General features: G+C 40.6%; 1 protein-coding gene and 1 long non-coding RNA gene across 2 annotated transcripts; both read left to right on the top strand.

Annotated features, from left to right (window-relative positions):
- The first annotated feature begins 1047 nt into the window (after positions 1-1047).
- Positions 1048-9820, top strand: LOC117481877. Its single transcript, XM_034129804.1, has 5 exons — positions 1048-1074; positions 5908-6264; positions 6945-7022; positions 8908-9012; positions 9616-9820. Exons 2-5 carry the CDS (start codon positions 5931-5933, stop codon positions 9750-9752), a joined length of 654 nt encoding a protein of 217 aa, XP_033985695.1. The 5' UTR covers positions 1048-1074; positions 5908-5930; the 3' UTR covers positions 9753-9820.
- Positions 9821-19095: 9275 nt separating this feature from the next.
- On the top strand, positions 19096-20723 carry LOC117481890. The gene is made up of 4 exons (XR_004555813.1): positions 19096-19432; positions 19751-19825; positions 19968-20068; positions 20624-20723. It is a non-coding gene; the product is annotated as an uncharacterized LOC117481890 (long non-coding RNA).
- Positions 20724-21214: the final 491 nt, after the last annotated feature.

Genomic DNA, 21214 nt, shown 5'->3' with positions numbered 1-21214 from the left:
TTTATTTAATGGAGAAAATCACAGCAAGACTACAGCTGAAAACTGATAACTTCGAAGAAGAATTGTCCCTATTAATACAAGCAACAGCAGAACAGCAGCACCTCTTTACTTATTTACTTTTCATTTCTTTGTATTCACTGCACTTGTACTCGTTTCATCTGGATGGTAAAGCACTGGTTCTTACTTACATAATGGTTCAGGTATTGTGCGATCATTTTGTTGATGAGGGGAAGGATAATGTCTGTAATATGTTGATAATGTTTGCACAATATGAACATTGATAGCATCAAGAAATGGTATGTCCTTTTGGTGTCCAAGGAGGGCATGAATGATTAACCCTGATGTACAACAGGTGCAGTTGTGTAAGCATCTCCATGTGTGTCCTATTTATGTTAAAAATGATTAAATGATGAATTCTTCTTAACACTGTCTTCGTCTCCTTGGTCCCTCATTGAATGAGCTGCTCTGATAAATGAACCGGCCAAAGAACGACCCCTCAGTAAAATGAGTCCAGAGGTCAAACTGTACCTCAGGATCCCATTTTATAATCATTAATGCTTTCTACTCCTCTGCCTTTCAGAGGTACACAAAGTACTTGTTACTGCATTTATCAAACAGCTTTAGTTACTTTCCAGAAGAGTTGATTTTGGATTGTTGAGATGAAAGGATGCTGTTTTCTTTTATGTGTCGACACATGTCTTCCAGCACCAGTCACTTTTCTGCCCATCTCCGCTGCTACTGCACTGAAACTACTTTGAACATTTTAAATATATTATTAACACTTTAAACTGTATACCCCGGTTATCTAGGCCCGTTTTGTTTTATGTATATATAATGTCACACTGTGGGACTGCGGGAAACGGAGCCTCATGTGTCACTCCACGGAGTTCACTCTGTCACGGAGGGGGAGTGTGTAGGGGGAGGGTGTAGGGCGTGGTTTGAGATTGGGCCTCAGATCGACAAAATAACCCGCCAAACTGAACGGAAGTAAACCCGAGACTCCGCCCACTTTTCGTTTCTCGTCACATTACAGACAGCTTTCAACATGTGGACTACTCTCACAGTTTCTTTCAGGTAATAATCTTACTGATACTTTCATTTTATTATATATATTATTATATTTTATAAACCCAAGTAGGGGGAATAATATTGAAGAAGATGTAGTTCATTATTTAATTCATGATTTTAGGAGGGCTCGTGTATTCTCTGCAGGACACCTTAATATCTGTGCTTGTTGAACTCAGAGACTACAGGTTGAACTGCAGGGAGACTAACATGTAATGCTCAATACTCTTTAATTCAGGATCCTATCGTTGACTTTCCATTGCAGTTACTCTCCCCACATTTTAAAGAAAGTGGTGCTTTTGTCAATGTGGGTAAAGTTATTGTACAGCTTGCCTTATTGGGTAATTGTAGGACCTGCCACATGTGTCATCTTATATCCTAAAAATAATATAGAAGTTTAATTATATTATTAAAATAAATGCTCGATATACAATATTAAAGAAATATACTCGCCCGTTTTTTGCTTGCACTAATAAATCTAATGCAGTTTAATACAATAGTCCTACAATAACAACTCTGATACCTTCAGATCAAATGTTTTTATTTATTAAAATAGTACACCATTCTTCTCATCTTCCTCCTCTTCCTCCTTCTGTTAGCGGATGTCAAACAGCTTTGAGATGCATTTGCTGCCACCTTCTGGACTTGAGTGTTGATCAGCAGAGCTTTCAGAGGTGGGAGAAGTACTCAGATCTTGTACTTGAGTAAAAGTAGAAGTACTCAGATCTTGTACTTGAGTAAAGGTAGAAGTACTCAGATCTTGTACTTTAGTAAAAGTAGAAGTACTCAGATCTTGTACTTGAGTACAAGTAGAAGTACCAGAGTGTAGGAATACTCTGTTACAAGTAATAGTCCTGCTTTCAAAATGTTACTCAGTAAAAGTAGAACATCAAGAGCATCATAGTTACTTCACAGATGTGGATGAATGATGTGAAATGAAAGTGTTAAATCAGACTTTAGTTCCACCTGGAGTAAATTCACAAGCTACCCTGCAGTATACAAAGTCATTCAAACTAGCTGCACCTTTACCAGCTTTGAGAACACTTTCATGATCAATCATTATAAAACATATCATATATATTATTCTGAAATGGACCAATCTACTTTTACTGTCGCTACTTTAACTATATTTTGATGATAATACTTGTAACAGAGCATTCCTAAACTCTGTTACTTCTACTTTTACTTCAGTTCAAGATCTGAGTACTTCTCCCACCTCTAATTAAACGCTTGAGCTGAATTGATATGTTCTAACATCACTACAGTTTATGACAGATAAATGTTGAAACTAAAGCTTAAAACTTCCGGTTGTCAGTTCCGCCCCTTTCCTCACAATAATTGTAACCTTTGCAATATTCCTAATGTATGTTGGTATTTATGACATGGAAAGTAATTAAGTATCCGTAGACATTGCTTTAAATTCAGATGAACGACTTTATTAACACGTCTTCAGCCATGGTTCTACATGGATGCTTCTAGAAGCGGGCTTCACTACATTACATATCACACTGAATCGTGGAGGCGGGGTCTCGTTCTTTCCTATGAGAGCTGCTCATTGGCGCATGAGGACAAAATGGCCTGAGATTTTCGAGAGCAAAACGTCACAGATTACCCATCATGCCTTGCTGTCAGAGCATGGAAGAGAGACTAAATGAATGGAGAGACAAAATAAATCTAGATTCGGCTTTTAGTGCATTTTAAAACTTTAAGGACTTAATGATTCCAATAAGGGCTATACAAGTGTTCATATTGGGTAGTTTATTTAGTAAAAAAAAAATGATCCGCTGATTTACAGACGTCTCTTTCCCCATGTTAGTCAATGGGAAAAAGTATTTCTGGGTCTGGTGACGTCACGGACTGATACGGAATTTGTAGTACCGCCATTTGGCCACTACGAATATTTTCCTCAGAGACCGGAGCACTTCCTGGGGGCTTGGTCTGAATGAGACGAGGATTTTCCCGTGATGGTTTGTGTTTCTCAAATCCTTCGCGGGAGAATTCTCGTCTCTATTCAGACAAGGAAGTACCAGCTGAGCGGCGTCACGTTTTCTTGTTTATACCTCATTTACTTCAAGTTGTCGCTGTATTGATCTGATTCTGAAAACAAATGATATGGGCGAGAAGATGCTTTTTCTCCTGACTCTTTTACACGTTGTCGTACTCGTGGGTAAGTTAATTTATAAAGTTACATGTCAACTCTGGTGTAGGTTGGTGCGGTTGCGCGTGCATTAGTGTGTTGTTATTTACCTAAAACGTGTTATTATGATGTTATAAACCTGACATTGACAGTATGCGCTCTGTTCAAGTCTTTAATGTACTACTTTGAATTTAAGAATCGACCATAGATTATATATATAAGTTGTTCACGTTGGTCAGAGACAAAATGGGTAATGACAGTCGCCATTACTGTCTCTTTTTTACTTGGTAGCCTATGTTGGATATAGTTGCATTTTTTAATGACACGCAGTGGTGTAAAGTACATTTACATTGTAAGTACTGTACTTTACTACAATGTGTAGGTACTTGCTCTTGAGTATTTCATTTGTTGCAACTTTTACTCCACTACAGTTCAGAGGTAAATGGTGTACTTTTACTCCACTACATGTATTTAATACCTTTAGTTACTTTACAGATCTGGATGAATGATGTGAAATCTAATCAAGTGTTAAATCAGACTTTAGTTCCACCTGGAGTAAATTCACAAGCTACCCTGCAGTATACAAAGTCATTCAAACTAGCTGCACCTTTACCAGCTTTGAGAACACTTTCATGATCAATCATTATGAAACATATCATATATATTATTCTGAAATGGACCAATCTGCACAACGACTACTTTTACTGTCGCTCCATAGATTGTGTTTATGAGGTTTTTGACGTTGGTCAGAGACAAAATTGTGAATTACAGTCGCCATTACTGTGTTTTTTGCTTGGTATGTTGGATTTTGTTTCATTTGAATCATGGCACGTTAACTAAACCCTTTACAGAATATACAGAATATGCTTATGCATTGTGCTTGTTTCACATATTCATAACAGGCAAAAGCAAATAAAACTCTGTAGCTGAGATGATTGAAATGCAGGAAAGAGATTGCAGCACCTGTTGTTGTTGTTGTTGTTGTTGTGTGTGGAGAGTGCATCTAGACTATCAAAGTGGATCTCGGGACAAGAGATGGAGCTAAAGCTGGACAATATATTGATATTCAGCTGAAATTGTATTTTATCCTGTTTTTTGGCTCCTTAGTGACTATTTTTAAATGTCAGTTTCTACTGTGTCTGAGTTCGCATTCACACCAGCCGTGTTTAGTCCGGTTGGTGCGGTTCGTTTGGGTCGGTGTGAGCGCAGTCTGAGACCTCTGAAGTGAACTAAACAACCGGACTCTGGTCCTAAAAGAGGTGGTCTCGGACCGCTTGCTAGTGAACTCTGGAGCGGATCATCTCTGTGTGAACGCAGTCCGCACCAAAACACAGGAAGCGTAGTATTTACGAGTCACAAGAACGTGGATGTCTTCAACATCTTAAGTGAAAGAGTGAAGCAGAATGAAGAACAGTGTCGTGTAAAGTAAAAACAACTATCAAACTAAAAACTATACATAAAAGTCAGAGCCACCTGTCGTCGGTGAAACCTCCTCCTGACTGCAGAACGTCTCTCATTATATGTTATAATGTTTTTTATCGCATGTCGTCTGATTATATAATCATCATCAGTCTGCTAGAGTCTGTTGTACTCCAGATGAACAGCAGCATGAAAATAACCGGCCGATGCTTCAAAGCTACGGTAGAAATTGCCGGGATTTGCGTTTTTACCCCCTTAATGTCTGACCAATGGTTGAACAGTATTTCCGAGCACATGACTTGTGTTTTAAAGTTTATAGTCCGTTTGAGTTTTGCCCGTGTGAACGCAAACCGAACCTTCTGAAAAATGAAACGATGAAATAAACTGTCGTCTGGTGCGCACCAGAGAAGCGACTTTTAGGTGTGAATGCAACCTTATGGCGCGTTTCCACTACAGCGCGGAGCACGGTTTAAGAGGGCTGTGACGTCAGCGGCCCGTCTTTGGTTGCGTTTCCACTTGGCCTAGTACCGGCCGGCGGGTCCTAATTCACAGTTTTTCTGGCCTCATAAAATTGCGGGTCGAGGGCCAGAGACAACGAGGCTGAGTCGGGCTGAGTATGCTAAACTAGAGAGAGCATCGCTGGCAAGGGGGCTACAACTACAACAAGATGGACATATTTGACCATGATTTAATTGTAATACACGTTTCAAAATGATGCCGAAGTAACAACATACTAATACCGGTTAGTAAAAACCATGAATTAATGCTTTGTCAAGTCTGCAGACAGACGGCAGGCGAAAAACCTTTTAAAATGCTTGTTTTCTAGATGGAGATTGGCTAAGCTAACGCAGTATATGCTCCGACCGTCCACACTCACAACAACGGCCTATACAGACATAAATAAAGCAGCGACTGTATTCACCATGACACAGGCAGTCTGTGGTGTGTACTTGTTTAACTTTTGTCTAGTTTCTGAACAGATATAAGGAGCTGTGAGCTCTGAGTGCTAACAGCTAACGGCTGTGTTGTTTTTCTGGGGTTTTCTGAAGATCACGTCACGGCTCCGCCTACACTGCGTTACTATAGATACTGCCCCAGTTCCTAAACTGTAATGGAAATGCGCCATAAAGTGAGCCAGTCCTAACGAGGCCTAGCCATACCGAGCGAGGCCGTGTAGTGGAAATGCGCCATTAATGTCTGAATGTTTTACATGTTACTTGCCTTGTTGTTTGGACGTGGTGTAAACCTTCAGAAGTGTAAAAGTTGTTACCTTTGTTTCCCAGCAGCGCCTCGTCCTGCCAGCCCTCAGATGATCCAGGCGGTTTCAGGAGAAAACGCTGCAGTCTGGTGTCGCTTCAATCGCCCCGAAAACTTCACCCCTACAGCATTGCACTGGACCGTTAACGACACCAAGGCTGTCCTCTTCTCTCGACATAAAGGATGGATTGATCCTGACGCAGCAGATGCTCAATACAAACACAGGACTTCTGTGAGCCTGGAGGACCTGGCCAGAGGAATCCTGCTGGTGACCATCTCCAATGTGACTCCGTCTGACAGCGGAAACTACGAAGGTGTCGTAATTGGAAAGCTTGCAGGCCACGACGACACTTTGGAGTTGAAGTGTTCTGTCGAATTCATCGTTGGTAAGCACACTGAGTTCAATACGGAAACTTAATGTTAGAAAAATATCACTGGTCACCGGCTTGAGCTTCAATCTCAGGATCCATGTATTTGTGATCCTCTCCAGAATGGAAGTAGTCATCCCATACAGAGCATCAACTAGTTCCTGAACAGTGTCCTTCACATGCTGATATCCAAGAGAGGGAGTTACACAGCCACAAGATGGAGGAATAGAAAGCAGTATTCAATGTTTACTTCAGATTAGCTCCACGTCAGAAATGAGCATGCTTGTCATATGTCTATCTCCATAGAGGCTGAATCATCATGTTAATCACATAGCTATCATATGCCTCAAACAGTCCTGATGCTCTTCTAGGTAATCATACATCCTGTCATGTACACAGCTACAGTTGGGATACCTTTGTTATCATGTTACTCTCATATTTGAAGAGGACATTCTGTATTTTCCCAACATTTAACCTATGTCAGATTTGGGGATATCAACTCCTTATTTGAGTCCTAACGTAAAGGATTAATGTTGTAATGATGGATAGATAGATAGATTTAACTACATGTATCTATGTTTTTAACGTGTCACATCTCGGGGCAGATGGACACACATCCAGCTTTAAAGAACACATTTTGTTCTGTGGTTTTTCTCCGAGTTCTAAGAACATTTTTGTCTTTATTTTAATTTTAACAGCACCCAGAGACGAGCAGACGAGGAACAAGAGAAACGACTCCAGCACATCACCTGCCCCTCCAGCTGAAGGAGATCCTGGTACAGGTCTTTTTAATTATTGCATTCAAATTGCCTCTGATTCACTTCTCTCTCAACATGAATGTCGGAGCCTCGCACTATAGATTTGGGGCGAGCAATATCGCTAAAATCTGATATCACAGTATATCTGATCATCTATCAAGAAACAGTTATCAAATGACACAATTTAAGACAAAAACAAACCACTCTAAAGTCGCATTCACACCAGCCGTGTTTAGTCCGGTTGAACCCTGGTGCGTTTACCCGCTTGGTTCGTTTGGGTCGGTGTGAGCGCAGTCTGAGACCTCTGAAGTGAAGTAAAAACAACTATCAAACTAAAAACTATACATAAAAGTCAGAGCCACCTGTCGTCGGTGAAACCTCCTCCTGACTGCAGAACGTCTCATTGTTTGGGTTGTAATGTTTTTTAACGGACGTCGTCTGATTATATAATCATATGCGCCGGCCTCTGGAGTCTGTTGATCTCCAGATGAACAGCAGCATGAAAATAACCTGCCGATGCTCCAAAGCTCCGGTAGAAATTGCCGGGATTTGCGTTTTTACCCCCTTAATGTCTGACCAATGGTTGAACAGCATTTCTGAGCACATGACTTGTGTTTAAAGTTTATAGTCCGTTTGAGTTTTTCCCGTGTGAACGCAAACCGAACCTTCTGACAAATGAAACAATGTAACAAACTGTCGTCTGGTGCGCACCAGAGAAGTGACTTTAGGTGTGAATGCGACCTGCGTATATATATTTTAAAAAGCAGCTTAACGTGGTTTCTGAGAACAAAAATAAAAATAATTGACCGGTTTTTAAGAAATAAATACCAGTCTGTCTTCAGAAAAATATATAAATCATTATCTTGCTGTGTTTTGTTTTAAAGTAAATGAATAATGTATTTCCTGTCATTATTTAAGGTAATCAGAGTAGTTGTTCATGCGTGATTTAGACCGGGTTATTTAGGAATTTATTGGAGACAGGCAGAGGAGGGATTACTAAACCCGAAAGGGCATATTATCTTATTATTTACCAGGGAAGGCAGCAGGGAGGAAGTAGGTAAAGGTTGTTGTTCATTGTGCTTTGGCCCATTTGAATAAACTGCATATAACAAATATATAATTACCTGCAAAATGGATTATTAGCTGCGTACGATTTGCTATCTGGTGCCCCGGCATCAGTTCGATTTTTGAGTATGTTTTTTGTATTTATTTGTCCTTAGTTTTAGCCTCTATTCCACCGGGTCCGTCTGCGTCGCGTCACGGCTGAGTCGCGGTTTTGGTCCGACCTCCTCCGGCGTCATACCCAACCGGGCGCGTTTCAGAAGCGGAGCGTCTTGCCTGCCGGCTCGCAGTTTTTGTTGATTTGGGCATATTTCCTGGACAGGCTACTTTGTACAGACAAAGTTAATAATAACTGTAATAGTCCAGTTATAAACGACATGAATCAAAGATGCATTCATCATCATAATTATTCTATATATATAATTTACACAGTGCCTGTAAACCGGAGGAGAACGCTGGCATTTCTCCTCCTACTTGAAAGACTACGGAGGGATAGGGTCTGCAAAATTAGTTTATTTTGGGGATGGGCTGGATGCTCTGATCGTTCCACTTCCTGCCCGGCACCTCTGCAACGCAACGCCTCGCGTCGAAAATAGACTTGCATCCTATTTTGAGCGGAGACCAGCGCCGAGACGCTTCTGGGACGCTTCTGAGCCGTAACGCGGCGCGTCTGGTGGAATAGCACCCATTGACTAGAGTGGCCGCGATCTTTGCGAACGCCGCGGCGCGGCCTGAACGCGACGCAGACGGACCCGGTGGAATCTAGGCGTAAAGCATATCAAAAGAATGACTTTTTCTGAGGGTTTTCCTCGAATCTCAACTCTGTGTCATATTCCTTCAGATGCAGAGAAGAGGAACGATGTCCGGAAAGCTGTCCTCCCCTGTGTCCTAATTCTTGCTGCTGTCGTTGTCGTTGTCGTTGTCTCTTGGAAACGTAGAGTGATCCGTAAGTTCCTGCTCTAAAGTATTGTATTATCAGTTTTGTGAATCTTACTGAAACTCTGAACTTAAATGCACGTAGGGTAGGATTTCCTAGAAGCCCATGTATTGACTCGTACTAAAGAATCCCTCTGCATCGTCTCTAGAAGTGTGCTGACCTCTGACTGAAATGTTTTACATTTGTATTTCACTCTGTTTAGAGGATAGGGTTTCTCATTTTAGAATATTGTTTCTGATCAAGCCCTCCTAGTGAAGTGATATTAACCATCACTAGAAATATCAGTGCCTTGCATGCAGAGGTGCTGCGCTGGACGTGCCTAAAACATTTGAACACACCGCAAAAACCACATCCAACTATCATTTACCTCCGTACCCAAATCTCTAAAAACGGGGCTACAACGGAGCTGATCCAGATTTGCGTCCGATATGACGTCATATCGGCGGCGGACCCACAGCACTATCAGAAACGTTGCCCGACTGTTTTGGACGTAATAATCACATGCTTCATGTCTGAGTTTTAGATTTATAAAGTAAGATTGAGATGACGCATGAATTTGTTATTTCACTTTTTCATTTGACATCTCTCCCAAACTTGGTTTCTCTCTTTCAGAGGGATGGATGGAGACGCTCAGAGGAGGGAAGGACAGACAAACAGAGACGGTGGGGAATGAATGCGAAAATAAAAATCTGAACACGGACGCAGAAACTGGAGACCTGCAGAGAGACGAGTCAGAAACCTCTGTCTGATAGTTACTAGGGATGGGAATTTGAAAGCAAATGTATATTCGAATATTCGACCCCCAAAAGACGGTTAACCGAAATGTACATATCCTATAAAAATATATATATATATATATTTTAAATAAATAAATACATGTTCAAATAAGTATAGAAACCAAGTCAAATTTGTCAAATGTATTGAACTGGTGATCACAGTTTGAACAGTTGACAGCTATAGGCCTGCAGCTTTCATGCTTAAAACATAACTTGGTTTTTAAATGAAAGAGGGATCATACACGAACAACATAACGGGTTAGGGTAACGTAACCCTATCACAACAGAGATCAACAACCTATAACAGGGCCTATGCACAGAATGCAGCTATTCAATACTCATTCTTGTTTAAGAATATGAGCATGTCTACTCAGGGGAGAGGCGGGTGCGGAGGCGATTCACAATCAGGCCAGCTGTAGAGAAGACCCTCTCAGCTGGAATGTGGGCATAAGATGAGGTTTGAGTCTGTGTGATCTGCGTGTAGGGAGGGGCAGCAGCCGTATCATTAGCTAGAACTAGATCTGATGGATTTGGACAGAAACGTGAGTGAAGTATAACCGGACGTGAGAGAGAGAGATCAGCACCTGCAGCTCTGCCCGCTGTGAGGGACCGGTGAGCGGAGCAACACACACCTTTAGACCTAACTCATTTAGCTATGGCACTGTCGTATACATTGAATTATTCCATTCGATAATATGTAATCAACTTAGGCACCCCTCCCAAAAAAAACAAAGATTACAATAAAGATATTCATAACTCATATTCGAATACCTGAATAATTTTGAATATTCGATGAATCGTTCTCATCCCTAATAGTTACCTGCTGCTAAATGTTCAATTTTCCTGCTGAAAAACGAACCAGATAGATATTATATCCTCCCTACTGGCAGAGGTACAAATATACAGGATAAACTACTGAAGGTGAAGGCTTTATATATTTTAATACGTGTGGTTCAATCAGGCCGTGGTGGGAAACGCTGCCAATCAATGAGTGCTGCTGTTTGAAGTTGTGTGTAAGTTGTCTTTTGATTTTTCTTTTTGCTTGTTGGAGAAGTACTCAGGTCTTGTACTTGAGTAAAAGTAGAAGTACTCAGGTCTTGTACTTGAGTAAAAGTAGAAGTACTCAGGTCTTGTACTTGAGTAAAAGTAGAAGTACCAGAGTGTAGGAATACTCTGTTACAGTAAAAGTCCTGCATTCAAAATGTGACTCTTGTTTCTGTTGGACAGTGGCTGGTTGTTAGTTTTATCTGAATGTTTCTTTATGTCCTCATTTGTCTATGTGTGTAAATAACTGTTTGTTGCTTTGTTCATTCAGCTCTATTTGAACCTGTCCAAACTGCCTCTATTCTTGAAAATGTCCAATATGAAGTCGTTTTGATAAAGTTTTATATATTTGCCAGAAAACTGCTTTGGACCTTTTCTCTTTTTATTTACCTGTTGTTGGATTTGTTTTGTTTTGAATGTTGTACTCTGTTTGTTAATATATATCTACCTCAATAGCCGAAATAACACATTTGTCGCTGGGCGCTTTGCAATCTGTAAAACGTATGGCAGTGGCACCCTCGGTCCTCAGACGCTCGATTCATGTATGAAAAATTTCCCAAAATAAACATTTTAACAGGAAAACTGAAAAAGAGGAAGGGTTTCTCTTTCAGGACGGATAGCACACACTACTTTATCTACTAACTATTTTAAACAATACTTTTTTTATCTTCTCCAATTTAGACCATTGTGTCTGGGTTCATTGCATGAAATCCAAATTAGAAGCGGTTTAAATGACAGGTTTTAATGCCTGTATCATATCCCCCACTGTTGCCAGGAATACACATTAGAGAAATTAGAAACGACCCGTGATTATAGTGACGGAGACATGCGCGTTTTCTCACCTTTTGCGGGCATGGATATGATCCAAAAAAGTTCCATGTTACGTTCAATGTGCACTCGCAAATCTGAATATCATTGCGTTACATTTTCGACCGTCTACCGTTTTTCATAAAGCCTGTGTATTTTTTCTTTAGATTCTCCAAAACAGGGTTCACAGCTGCCATCAAGACATTTTTAGGGTAATTGCTTCTTATTTCGACATGTATATGGTCAAAGTTAAAAAAAAAAAAATGACAACATCATACAGAGCGTTTATTTTAGTAATTGTTCCTGAAGGCATCACATCAGGCACTTTGCCGTATTGAATGAAACACGCTTAGTTTAGTCTAGAAAAAGGTAAATGTGCATTTTATTATAAAGTTGTGTATATTTACAGACTGTTGCAAAAACTAAGAAGCTTATAAACATCAGGTTTAAAACTAAAAGAGCTTTACAAAAAAGTAACACAATTAAAGATGTTTGGAGTTTTATTTTAGTTATTAATTTACATTTTTTTGTCTAAGAGATGCTGATTTGAAACCGTTGTTACATACAGTTACGGCATTTCCTGTTTCTGCCGGAGAGAGGGGAGTTTGTCTGGAGTCAAGATAACAGATTTAGGCTTTACTGTCATAATTATGGAAAAAATAATATATAAAAAGAAATTCAAGTAGATACAGAAGTTAACTATATAGATTAGGATCAAATGTATGCACAGTAATACTGGTTGTTGTTTTTTATAGTGCATGGTGGAAAGGAGTTTATTTTACCTGCCCCTTCTTACAAAATGAAATAACCATAAAAAGTAAAATAAAAGCAATATTCTTTCAGTCACAGTTGCTTACAAATACTGAAACATAAAACCAGAACACAATCAAAAGTCAACTTCATACTGTGTAATTACGCTTTCTTTATACATTTTCTTAAACATAAAAATGCATCTTAATAACTGTGTTTCTCCTCGTGCAGCCGGAGCTCTCCTCGGTGCAGACGGTGCTGGTGAACTGCATGAGTCTGCGCAGCTCTCACGCCATCTTCCGTCTGCTGGCGGAGAAACTGAAGGCTCCTGGAGGACAGAGCGGGCTGCAGAGGTTCCTGACGGCCCCGGGGCCCGCTGTGTGAGTAACTGTCTAAACTAACTTAAACTAGAGCAGCGGTTCCCAACCCTTTCCAACTCAGAGCCCACTGAAAGGTCCCTATCATGCTAAATCCACTTTTCATGTCTTTTATACTTAAACTTGTGTGTCAGGGAAGATTTGGGTACGGAGGAAAAGAGAGGGTTTTATTTTCTGACGCTGCGTGAGTTCCCCGACACACTGGGGACACATAGTTACATAGAAAAGACATCAGAAAGTGCATTTTGCATGATAGGTCCCCTTTAAAGCTTTTATTGGAGTTTTTTTGGAAGGAAAATCCTTGTTTTTAATGAACTGATTTGTTGGATTAAATAAGTTAGTATTTTTGAGACGAGACTGAGAGCAGACAGTTTTTGTCCGCAGCGAAAATGTTGATGTTTAAGAGATGAAATTAGTCATAAAGAGTCTGACATGTGATGCAGGTAGTAATTGAGTTGATTCTGATAATGTTTTTTAACTGTAATGTTGGGCTGCGTGCTTCTTCACTAATTCAGTTTCCGCCCTAAAGCTTTACATTTGATTTTTGATGGTAGTGGAGTCCTATTATCATCCCAACATAAAGAAAGATAAGAAGAACTTTATTGATCCCAATCTGGGACATGTTTGTGGTGCAGCAGCATAAAGAACATGGCAATGTCCAATACAAATTAAAAGGCTATAAATAAACAAGAAAGTAGAAAATATACATGAGGGATGAAATGTACAATGAGAAAGGAAAAAAAAGGAAGCAAGAAAGTAGAAAAAAAGGAAGCAAGCGAGAAAGCTACTGATGCTAAACAAAAGTAATACACGCATACATCGGAAAAGAGGAAGAGACTGAGAGGCTGAGTAAAACACACATACATAGCAGGCAGGAGAAAGGCACTGCATGTCTTAGAGGAATGAGCAGGGCTTCATGATGAAGAAACTCTTACTTTTGTTGCTGGTTGCTGAAAATATCTTGGGTGAGTTGCTAACTTAATTTGAGAGTCTGCTTATTGAGGACACAGTTACATTTGAGTGAAAATCATACTTTTATATCAGGATGCTTTAACTATTGTAAGTGTTTTTTTACCTGTTCAAAATTCTCACAAAAAACAAGACCGGATTATTAATTTAAGAGGTTGTGTGATTCTTTATTCTCGCTTCACTGTCAGTGCCCATTACATTTAGAATATCTGTTATTACTTTGGCCAGCATGATCTGGATCCAGATTAGGTTTCATTAAAGTACTTTCATCGTTTTAGCATAACTTTTAATCCAATGCTTTGTTCTTGTATTGGCATAGAGTGTTTGGACAGTACATGTGCTCTCCTCTTGTGTTGCCAAGTGTTTTAACCCTTAAAGAAAAGATTCGGTGCATTAGCTTGATAAGTTTAAATAGAGAAGAGATGTGCTTTATATATTCATATTGTATTAATAATATACACTAACCCCCATATTTTAAAATGGTGTTGTTTCTACATCTGTGTGTAAATCTGAATTCATAAAGTAACTAGTAAGTGGATTAAAAAGTACAATCTTTGCTTTCAAAATGTAGTAAAAGTATAAAATCCAAATACTCGGGAAAAGAGATGATTTAATGGGAGAAAAAGGTACAAATGTGAGATTTTCTAAATAAAGCAGCACAGGTCCATTCCGTTTCATTTTCTATTAAAATAAAGTGGCATTATTTAAATACCATTTCTGAAAATGTATTATGATCAGGACTGCAGTGCGCTGATTTTGACTACCAGAGTGTTGCGACCATTGGATCTACTGTAGAGAGAACAAGATGACAATTATTGCCTCAACTGTTAAATAGGCGATCTGTCCAATCCAAATGATCCAGAGTCACCTAAACCTTCAAAATCGACCCAAAATTAATCCCAATCAGCCCATCGAGAGTACAAATATGGAAATGTTCTGGTTGAAACTTCCATTTTTGATAATGAAAATGTCAGAAATGGACTCAGCATCCTCAATTAACCTCAAAACCACTCCTAAATTGTCAAAATCTGCCAATCTTTGTGAACGTGTGGCTGCATGCATGTGTGAGTCATAGGTGTGCTCAACACTAGCACAACAACCCTGTTCCTCCTTTACAGTAAGTTGTGTGTGTTGGCATGCAACGCTGTCATACAGGACATCGATTTTATTTTAGTCACTTCCAATCTAGTTTTCAAGCAGCACATTTACTCAGGTGTGTGTGTGTGTGTGTGTGTGTGTGTGTGTGTGTGTGTGTGTGTGTGTGTGTGTGTGTGTGTGTGTGTGTGTGTGTGTGTGTGTGTGTGTGTGTGTGTGTGTAGTACTGATAGTAGTACTGATAGTAGCACTGATAGTAGCACTGATAGTAGCACTGATAGTAGCACTGATAGTAGCAGGGGTGGCACAAGTACACACATCCTTCACTCGAGTGAAAGTACAGATACTCGTGTGGAAAAATACTCTGACTGAACGTCTAACTCAAGTAAAAGTAAAGAAGTATGGGCTTTCAGATGTACTTCAGTAAAAAGTAGGGCAGGAAGGGAAGCATGCGTGGAGCTGCAGTGACACCTAGTGGAGTGTTTGTGTCGCTGCAGGAAGGAGCCTGGAGTCAGGATTAACAGATTTAAAGGCTTTATTGCAAAAAATAAACTAATATAAATAAAAAAAGTAGAAGCAGAAGTTCTTTTTTTAAAGTAAGATTTTGAGTTTTTAACGTTAGGAAAATGTGTGTGTGTGTGTGTGTGTTATTGGGATGTTACCTAATGACGTTCAGGTGCTTGAAAGTAAAGCTGAATGAAGGAGTAAAAGGTACATTATATCCGTCTCATATGAAGTGGACTAGAGCTAGAGGTATAGAGCAGCAGAAGTACTCGGGTAAAGTAGGCTACCATAGACTGTATAAATATACAGTACAGTATATATAGGAAGTGTTCTTAAGCACAGTGGTTAAGGAGATGTATGCTACTAAGTTACTTTCCATGTTGAATTGCTATTCAAGGAGCAGATTGTAGTTTAAAATATAAAAGATAACACCTGAGAGCCAGAGAGCTGTTAGAGCAGAGATAGGCTCTCTACTTTCCTCTAAGCTAAGTTTAGTCTAATAAGTTTCAAACTGAGGTCAGATCGATGCTCAGCGGCCTCTGCTGGTAAGAAAGCTCAATAAGAAACATGTCTTTTTAAATGTACTACATTTTGTAATTATAGTTATTGAAGCTTTTTTCTTTTGTATCTGCTGTGCCACTTTTGCTCTAACAGTTACATGATGTGATTTAACCACCAACGCATCTCAAAGGTCACCTATTATGCAAAATCCTCTTCATGTCTTTTCTACATCAGCATGTGTCCCCTCTTCTTCATGTCTCTTCTTCATCAACATGTGTCCCCTCTTCTTCATGTCTCTTCTACATCAACATGTGTCCCCTCTTCTTCATGTCTCTTCTACATCAACACGTGTCCCCTCTTCTTCATGTCTCTTCTACATCAACATGTGTCCCCTCTTCTTCATGTCTCTTCTACATCACCATGTGTCCCCTCTTCTTCATGTCTCTTCTACATCAACATGTGTCTCCTCTTCTTCATGTCTCTTCTACATCAACATGTGTCCCCTCTTCTTCATGTCTCTTCTACATCAACATGTGTCCCCTCTTCTTCATGTCTCTTCTACATCACCATATGTCCCCTCTTCTTCATGTCTCTTCTACATCAACATGTGTCTCCTCTTCCTCATGTCTCTTCTACATCAACATGTGTCCCCTCTTCTTCATGTCTCTTCTACATCAACATGTGTCCCCTCTTCTTCATGTCTCTTCTACATCAACATGTGTCCCCTCTTCTTCATGTCTCTTCTACATCAACATGTGTCCCCTCTTCTTCATGTCTCTTCTACATCAACATGTGTCCCCTCTTCTCCATGTCTTTTCTACATCAACATGTGTCCCCTCTTCTTCATGTCTCTTCTACATCAACATGTGTCCCCTCTTCTTCAGGTCTCTTCTACATCAACATGTGTCCCCTCTTCTTCATGTCTCTTCTACATCAACATGTGTCCCCTCTTCTTCATGTCTCTTCTACATCAACATGTGTCCCCTCTTCTTCATGTCTCTTCTTCATCAACATGTGTCCCCTCTTCTTCATGTCTCTTCTACATCAACATGTGTCCCCTCTTCTTCATGTCTCTTCTACATCAACATGTGTCCCCTCTTCTCCATGTCTCTTCTACATCAACATGTGTCCCCTCTTCTTCATGTCTCTTCTACATCAACATGTGTCCCCTCTTCTTCATGTCTCTTCTACATCAACATGTGTCCCCTCTTCTTCATGTCTCTTCTTCATCAACATGTGTCCCCTCTTCTTCATGTCTCTTCTACATCAACATGTGTCCCCTCTTCTTCATGTCTCTTCTACATCAACATGTGTCCCCTCTTCTTCATGTCTCTTCTACATCAACATGTGTCCCCTCTTCTTCAGGTCTCTTCTACATCAACATGTGTCCCCTCTTCTTCAGGTCTCTTCTACATCAACATGTGTCCCCTCTTCTTCATGTCTCTTCTACATCAACATGTGTCCCCTCTTCTTCATGTCTCTTCTTCATCAACATGTGTCCCCTCTTCTTCATGTCTCTTCTACATCAACATGTGTCCCCTCTTCTTCATGTCTCTTCTACATCAACATGTGTCCCCTCTTCTTCATGTCTCTTCTAAAGAGACTCTGAAAGTTTCAGGAACAAAGATTCTCTCTTTTTGTCCTGATCCATTTATATAAAAACCTGTCTGAAAATGAGCTGATCAGATTTTGGCCACTTTATGATGTCATAACGATGTTTTGGCTTGTGTAACCATTAGCCAATCAGCAACCAAGGTAACCCCCCCCACCCCACCTTATCACCTGAATCTCCTCCTAGAGCACCATTGTGTTCTTTTTAACCAAATCTCTCTCAGAGGGGCGTGGGGATGGCCGAACCGGCCCTGAAACACCGTTGGTGTGAATGGGTATACCCCATTCACACCAACGGTGTTTCGGGGCCGGTTCGGTGCTGGAGCTTGAAAAGCACCGGGTTTTCCTGTTCACACCGCAGCGGAGCAGCCTCTAAGCTCCGGAATCCGGTTCGTTTCGAGCACCAAAAAGTTGTCCGTGTAGAAGCAAGAACCGCTTACGTCGGAGGGGGGCGAGATTAACCTGAGCTAACAGTTAAGGCGAGTACGGCAAATAAAAGTTGTAACAAGCAGTAGTGCTGAGCAAAGGGACTAGAACGCAACCACACACTTGTAAAAAAAAAAACACGCTTTATAAAGTCAGGCAACACTAACCAGGCTTCGTGTGATTCTGTTTATTTGTACCTTACTTTGACCATCCGTTCGCTGTTATTGATCATTGTGGAGAGCAGGCAGACGTTTTGTTTGTTATTATAGCAGCTATCGGATGGAATCAATACATGGGCTGCACAGGTTGTCATGTCCGACTATCACAAGTAGAATCATAATGAAAAATACGCCGGTAAAATGTGCCTGTAGAAAACTGCTTAGCAAGTAGTCAGTTTAGCTTCGGTTGCTATGCTAACATCACCCATGTTATACCAGAGAAACTTTCATAACAGCGTTGTGATGCCAAACAGCGTCAATTCAGACTGACACACATTCACTTAAGGGGAACTGGGGATATGTATCAGCTGCTTGTGTGACAGTCAGACAGTGAATACTTTAGAGCCGTGTGAGCTAACCCGGAGCTAACGGGAGAATACACTCCCGTTGAAGAGCAGCCAGCACTGCAGCGGTCGGTAAATGCCGCTGAAACACATTAATAAACAATGAACCACGGCACTCTGGAGAAAAGTATAAGGTTGGAGAAGTCGTTATTTAATTTAATCTGGCTTCGTATGATTAAAAGCAACACGATCATCGACCCGACGCAGTCCCCGGCCCGTTGTTGTTGTGAGGTGAGCTCCGTTGGGGAGAAACTCAGCGACGTAAACTGTGACGTCATGACGCAGCAGCGGCAGCACCAGTCGGGCTCTGAGCGGTGTGAAAAGAGCCGGCGCTAAACCGAAGAACCGGTTCTGAACCAGAGAAGCTCTAGCACGGAGCTAGAGGGGGAAAAGCCTTGGTGTGAAAGGGGTATCAGAGGGGCGTGGGGAGGGGCTCCTTAGTTTCATCTAAAGTAACAGACAGAGAATCAGCACTTTGGAAACAGGGTTGAAACAGAGGGGATTATGGGATGCTGCAATGATCTGTTTGGTGTTTCAGCCAATCAGAGACAGGTTCTGGATATATCTGAGACCTGTAATATATTGATGAAGAACAGTATAATAGGGGACCTTTTAAAACTAAGTATTTTCTTTAAAGGCTCTAAAACCATCCAAATGTTCTTCTCCGCAGCACTGCCTCTTGCATGTCTTCCCTCTCAGCCCGTCCAGGCCGTGGAGGGAGGATCAGCGACTCTTCAGTGTCGTCTGGACCCCCCCATCGACCTGTCCTCTACAACAGTGGAATGGAATAGAGGACACACCCGTTACGTTCATGTTTATCGAAGTCGGCGCGACGACCCTGATTCCCAGATGCTTGAGTACAGAGACAGAACCGCTCTGAATCATGGAGACCTGACCAGAGGAGTCGTGACTCTGACCATCTCCAACGTATCTCTGTCTAACAATGGGATCTTATGAAGTCTATCTCCCAGGACCAGAGGTCAGATGTTCGACTCACCTCACCGTCGGTAAGAGTCTAATACTGAACAGCCTGGAAGCTCTGAGAGGCAAAACAATTACCAGCATATCAGCATCTTTTGATAACAACCAACAAACCCCACAAAACTCAAAGCCCAAAACTCACCTTAAACATTACAATGTGTGTTTATGACTTTAAGAAACAGGAAGGGGAAAAGGGTTTTGACAGATTTATTGTTTTTAAAGGTTTTTTTCCTCACTTGACTCTCTCAAGGCCTGTAGTCATTTTCTTGTTGAACAGTCACTTAATGAATCTGCAGATAATGACTCCTGTTGTCCCTCAATAAGACCTCTCTCCTTTGAAACAGTAACAAAGGAGCAAGAGAACCAGACCAAGAGGACCGACTCCAGCACAACCTCACCTCCAGCTGGAGAGAGAAATGGTACATTATTTAAAAACCTCTGTAGAAAAATGTAGTGTCTTTGTCCCTCTGGGTAAAGGACAGTCTGATAGTGGGAGTTGATGTGAAACTGCATCACCTTGGCTCTTCTTGTAAACTGAAATCTCCTCTGATTGTATTCCAGATGCTTCAAACAGAGAGGCTGGTCTTGCTGCTATCATTCTCACAGTTCTCCTGATTCTCTGCGTTCTCTTGTTCTGCTGGTTCTGAAGAGTGGGAAGATCCGTAAGTTAAAAAACAAAACAACTCCTGCTTCATAAGGCTGGACGTTATGGAGGAAAACTAATATCACAATAAGTCTGACCAAATATATCCCTTGATTTTGTAACTGCAGTTTAGATTTGACTCATCAGTAAAGTGAATATAATGGCTTAGAAATAACTGAACAGCAATAATTGTTTGGTAATTTCAGAAACTCACTCAACTATAATTCAGCCTTTACTACCATGCAGATACAAATGAACATATGCAGTATAACAATATCCAGAATCTATGATTATATCTACTTTCATATGACAACATGGATATAAGATCATCACTATAAGGCCTGATGCATGTTTGGTAAACCAAGATTACCAGTGAAACCAGTAGGTGTTGCTTTATTCCACTGAAACACATGTGCTGCTTTTTGGCTGTAAACATTGCAGTTTTGTCTTTACATGAAATATCACATGCTTCATGTCTGAGTTTTAGATTTATAAAGTAAGATTGAGATGACATGAATTTGTTATTTCACTTTTTCATTTGACATTTCTCTCAAACTTGGTTTCTCTCTTTCAGAGGGATGGATGGAGACGCTCAGAGGAGGGAAGGACAGAGATGTTGGGGAATGAGCCAAAATGACCAAATATCTCTACTTCCACTCAGACTGCAGACATTCAAGTCCTCCTCAGGAACATCGTTCAAACTGTGACCAAATACCTGCAGAACTACTGACATTCCCATCGAGCTCCGGCCTACTTTGTCTTTACTGCTGATTAGCACGTGCTAGCTTCCTGATGCTACTCCTTCTTCTTCCCTCACCTACTGTAGATAAACGACTGAAAGTGAAGTGCCTTACACACATCAACAATTCAAAACCTCCAAACTATCCCTTTAGTGAGATTAGATCTCTTGAAACCACATCAACAGGTTCTTGCACCAACCTGAAGGAGGAGCACACTCCTGTAAACCTTTCTCATAGATCTAATGCAAAAAAACAAATGAAGGCTCCAGCTAGTTTATAAGTCTGTTTTTATTTATTTTAATATTTGTTGTTCAATCAATCATGTTCATAATCGTTGTGTGATTGAATCACTGCCGATCAATGAGGAGGAATGCTGTATGAAATCATGTGTCAGATGTCTTTGGATTTTTCTTTTAAGTTTGCTT

Source organism: Trematomus bernacchii, unplaced genomic scaffold (genome assembly GCF_902827165.1).
Source record: "Trematomus bernacchii unplaced genomic scaffold, fTreBer1.1, whole genome shotgun sequence".
Classification (NCBI taxonomy): Eukaryota; Metazoa; Chordata; class Actinopteri; order Perciformes; family Nototheniidae; genus Trematomus; species Trematomus bernacchii.
Note: the sequence above shows the minus strand (reverse complement) of the source record. Positions and strands in the feature narration are given on the sequence as shown.

What these genes read in the sequence shown, in the direction of transcription:
- LOC117481877 (XM_034129804.1), top strand. Translation starts at nt 5,931, where the DNA reads ATGATCCAGGCGGTTTCAGGAGAAAACGCTGCAGTCTGGTGTCGCTTC. An exon ending in TCCAGCTGAAGGAGATCCTG is followed by an intron (nt 7,023 to 8,907) that starts GTACAGGTCTTT and finishes ATATTCCTTCAG; the next exon opens with ATGCAGAGAAGAGGAACGAT. An exon ending in TTGGAAACGTAGAGTGATCC is followed by an intron (nt 9,013 to 9,615) that starts GTAAGTTCCTGC and finishes TCTCTCTTTCAG; the next exon opens with AGGGATGGATGGAGACGCTC.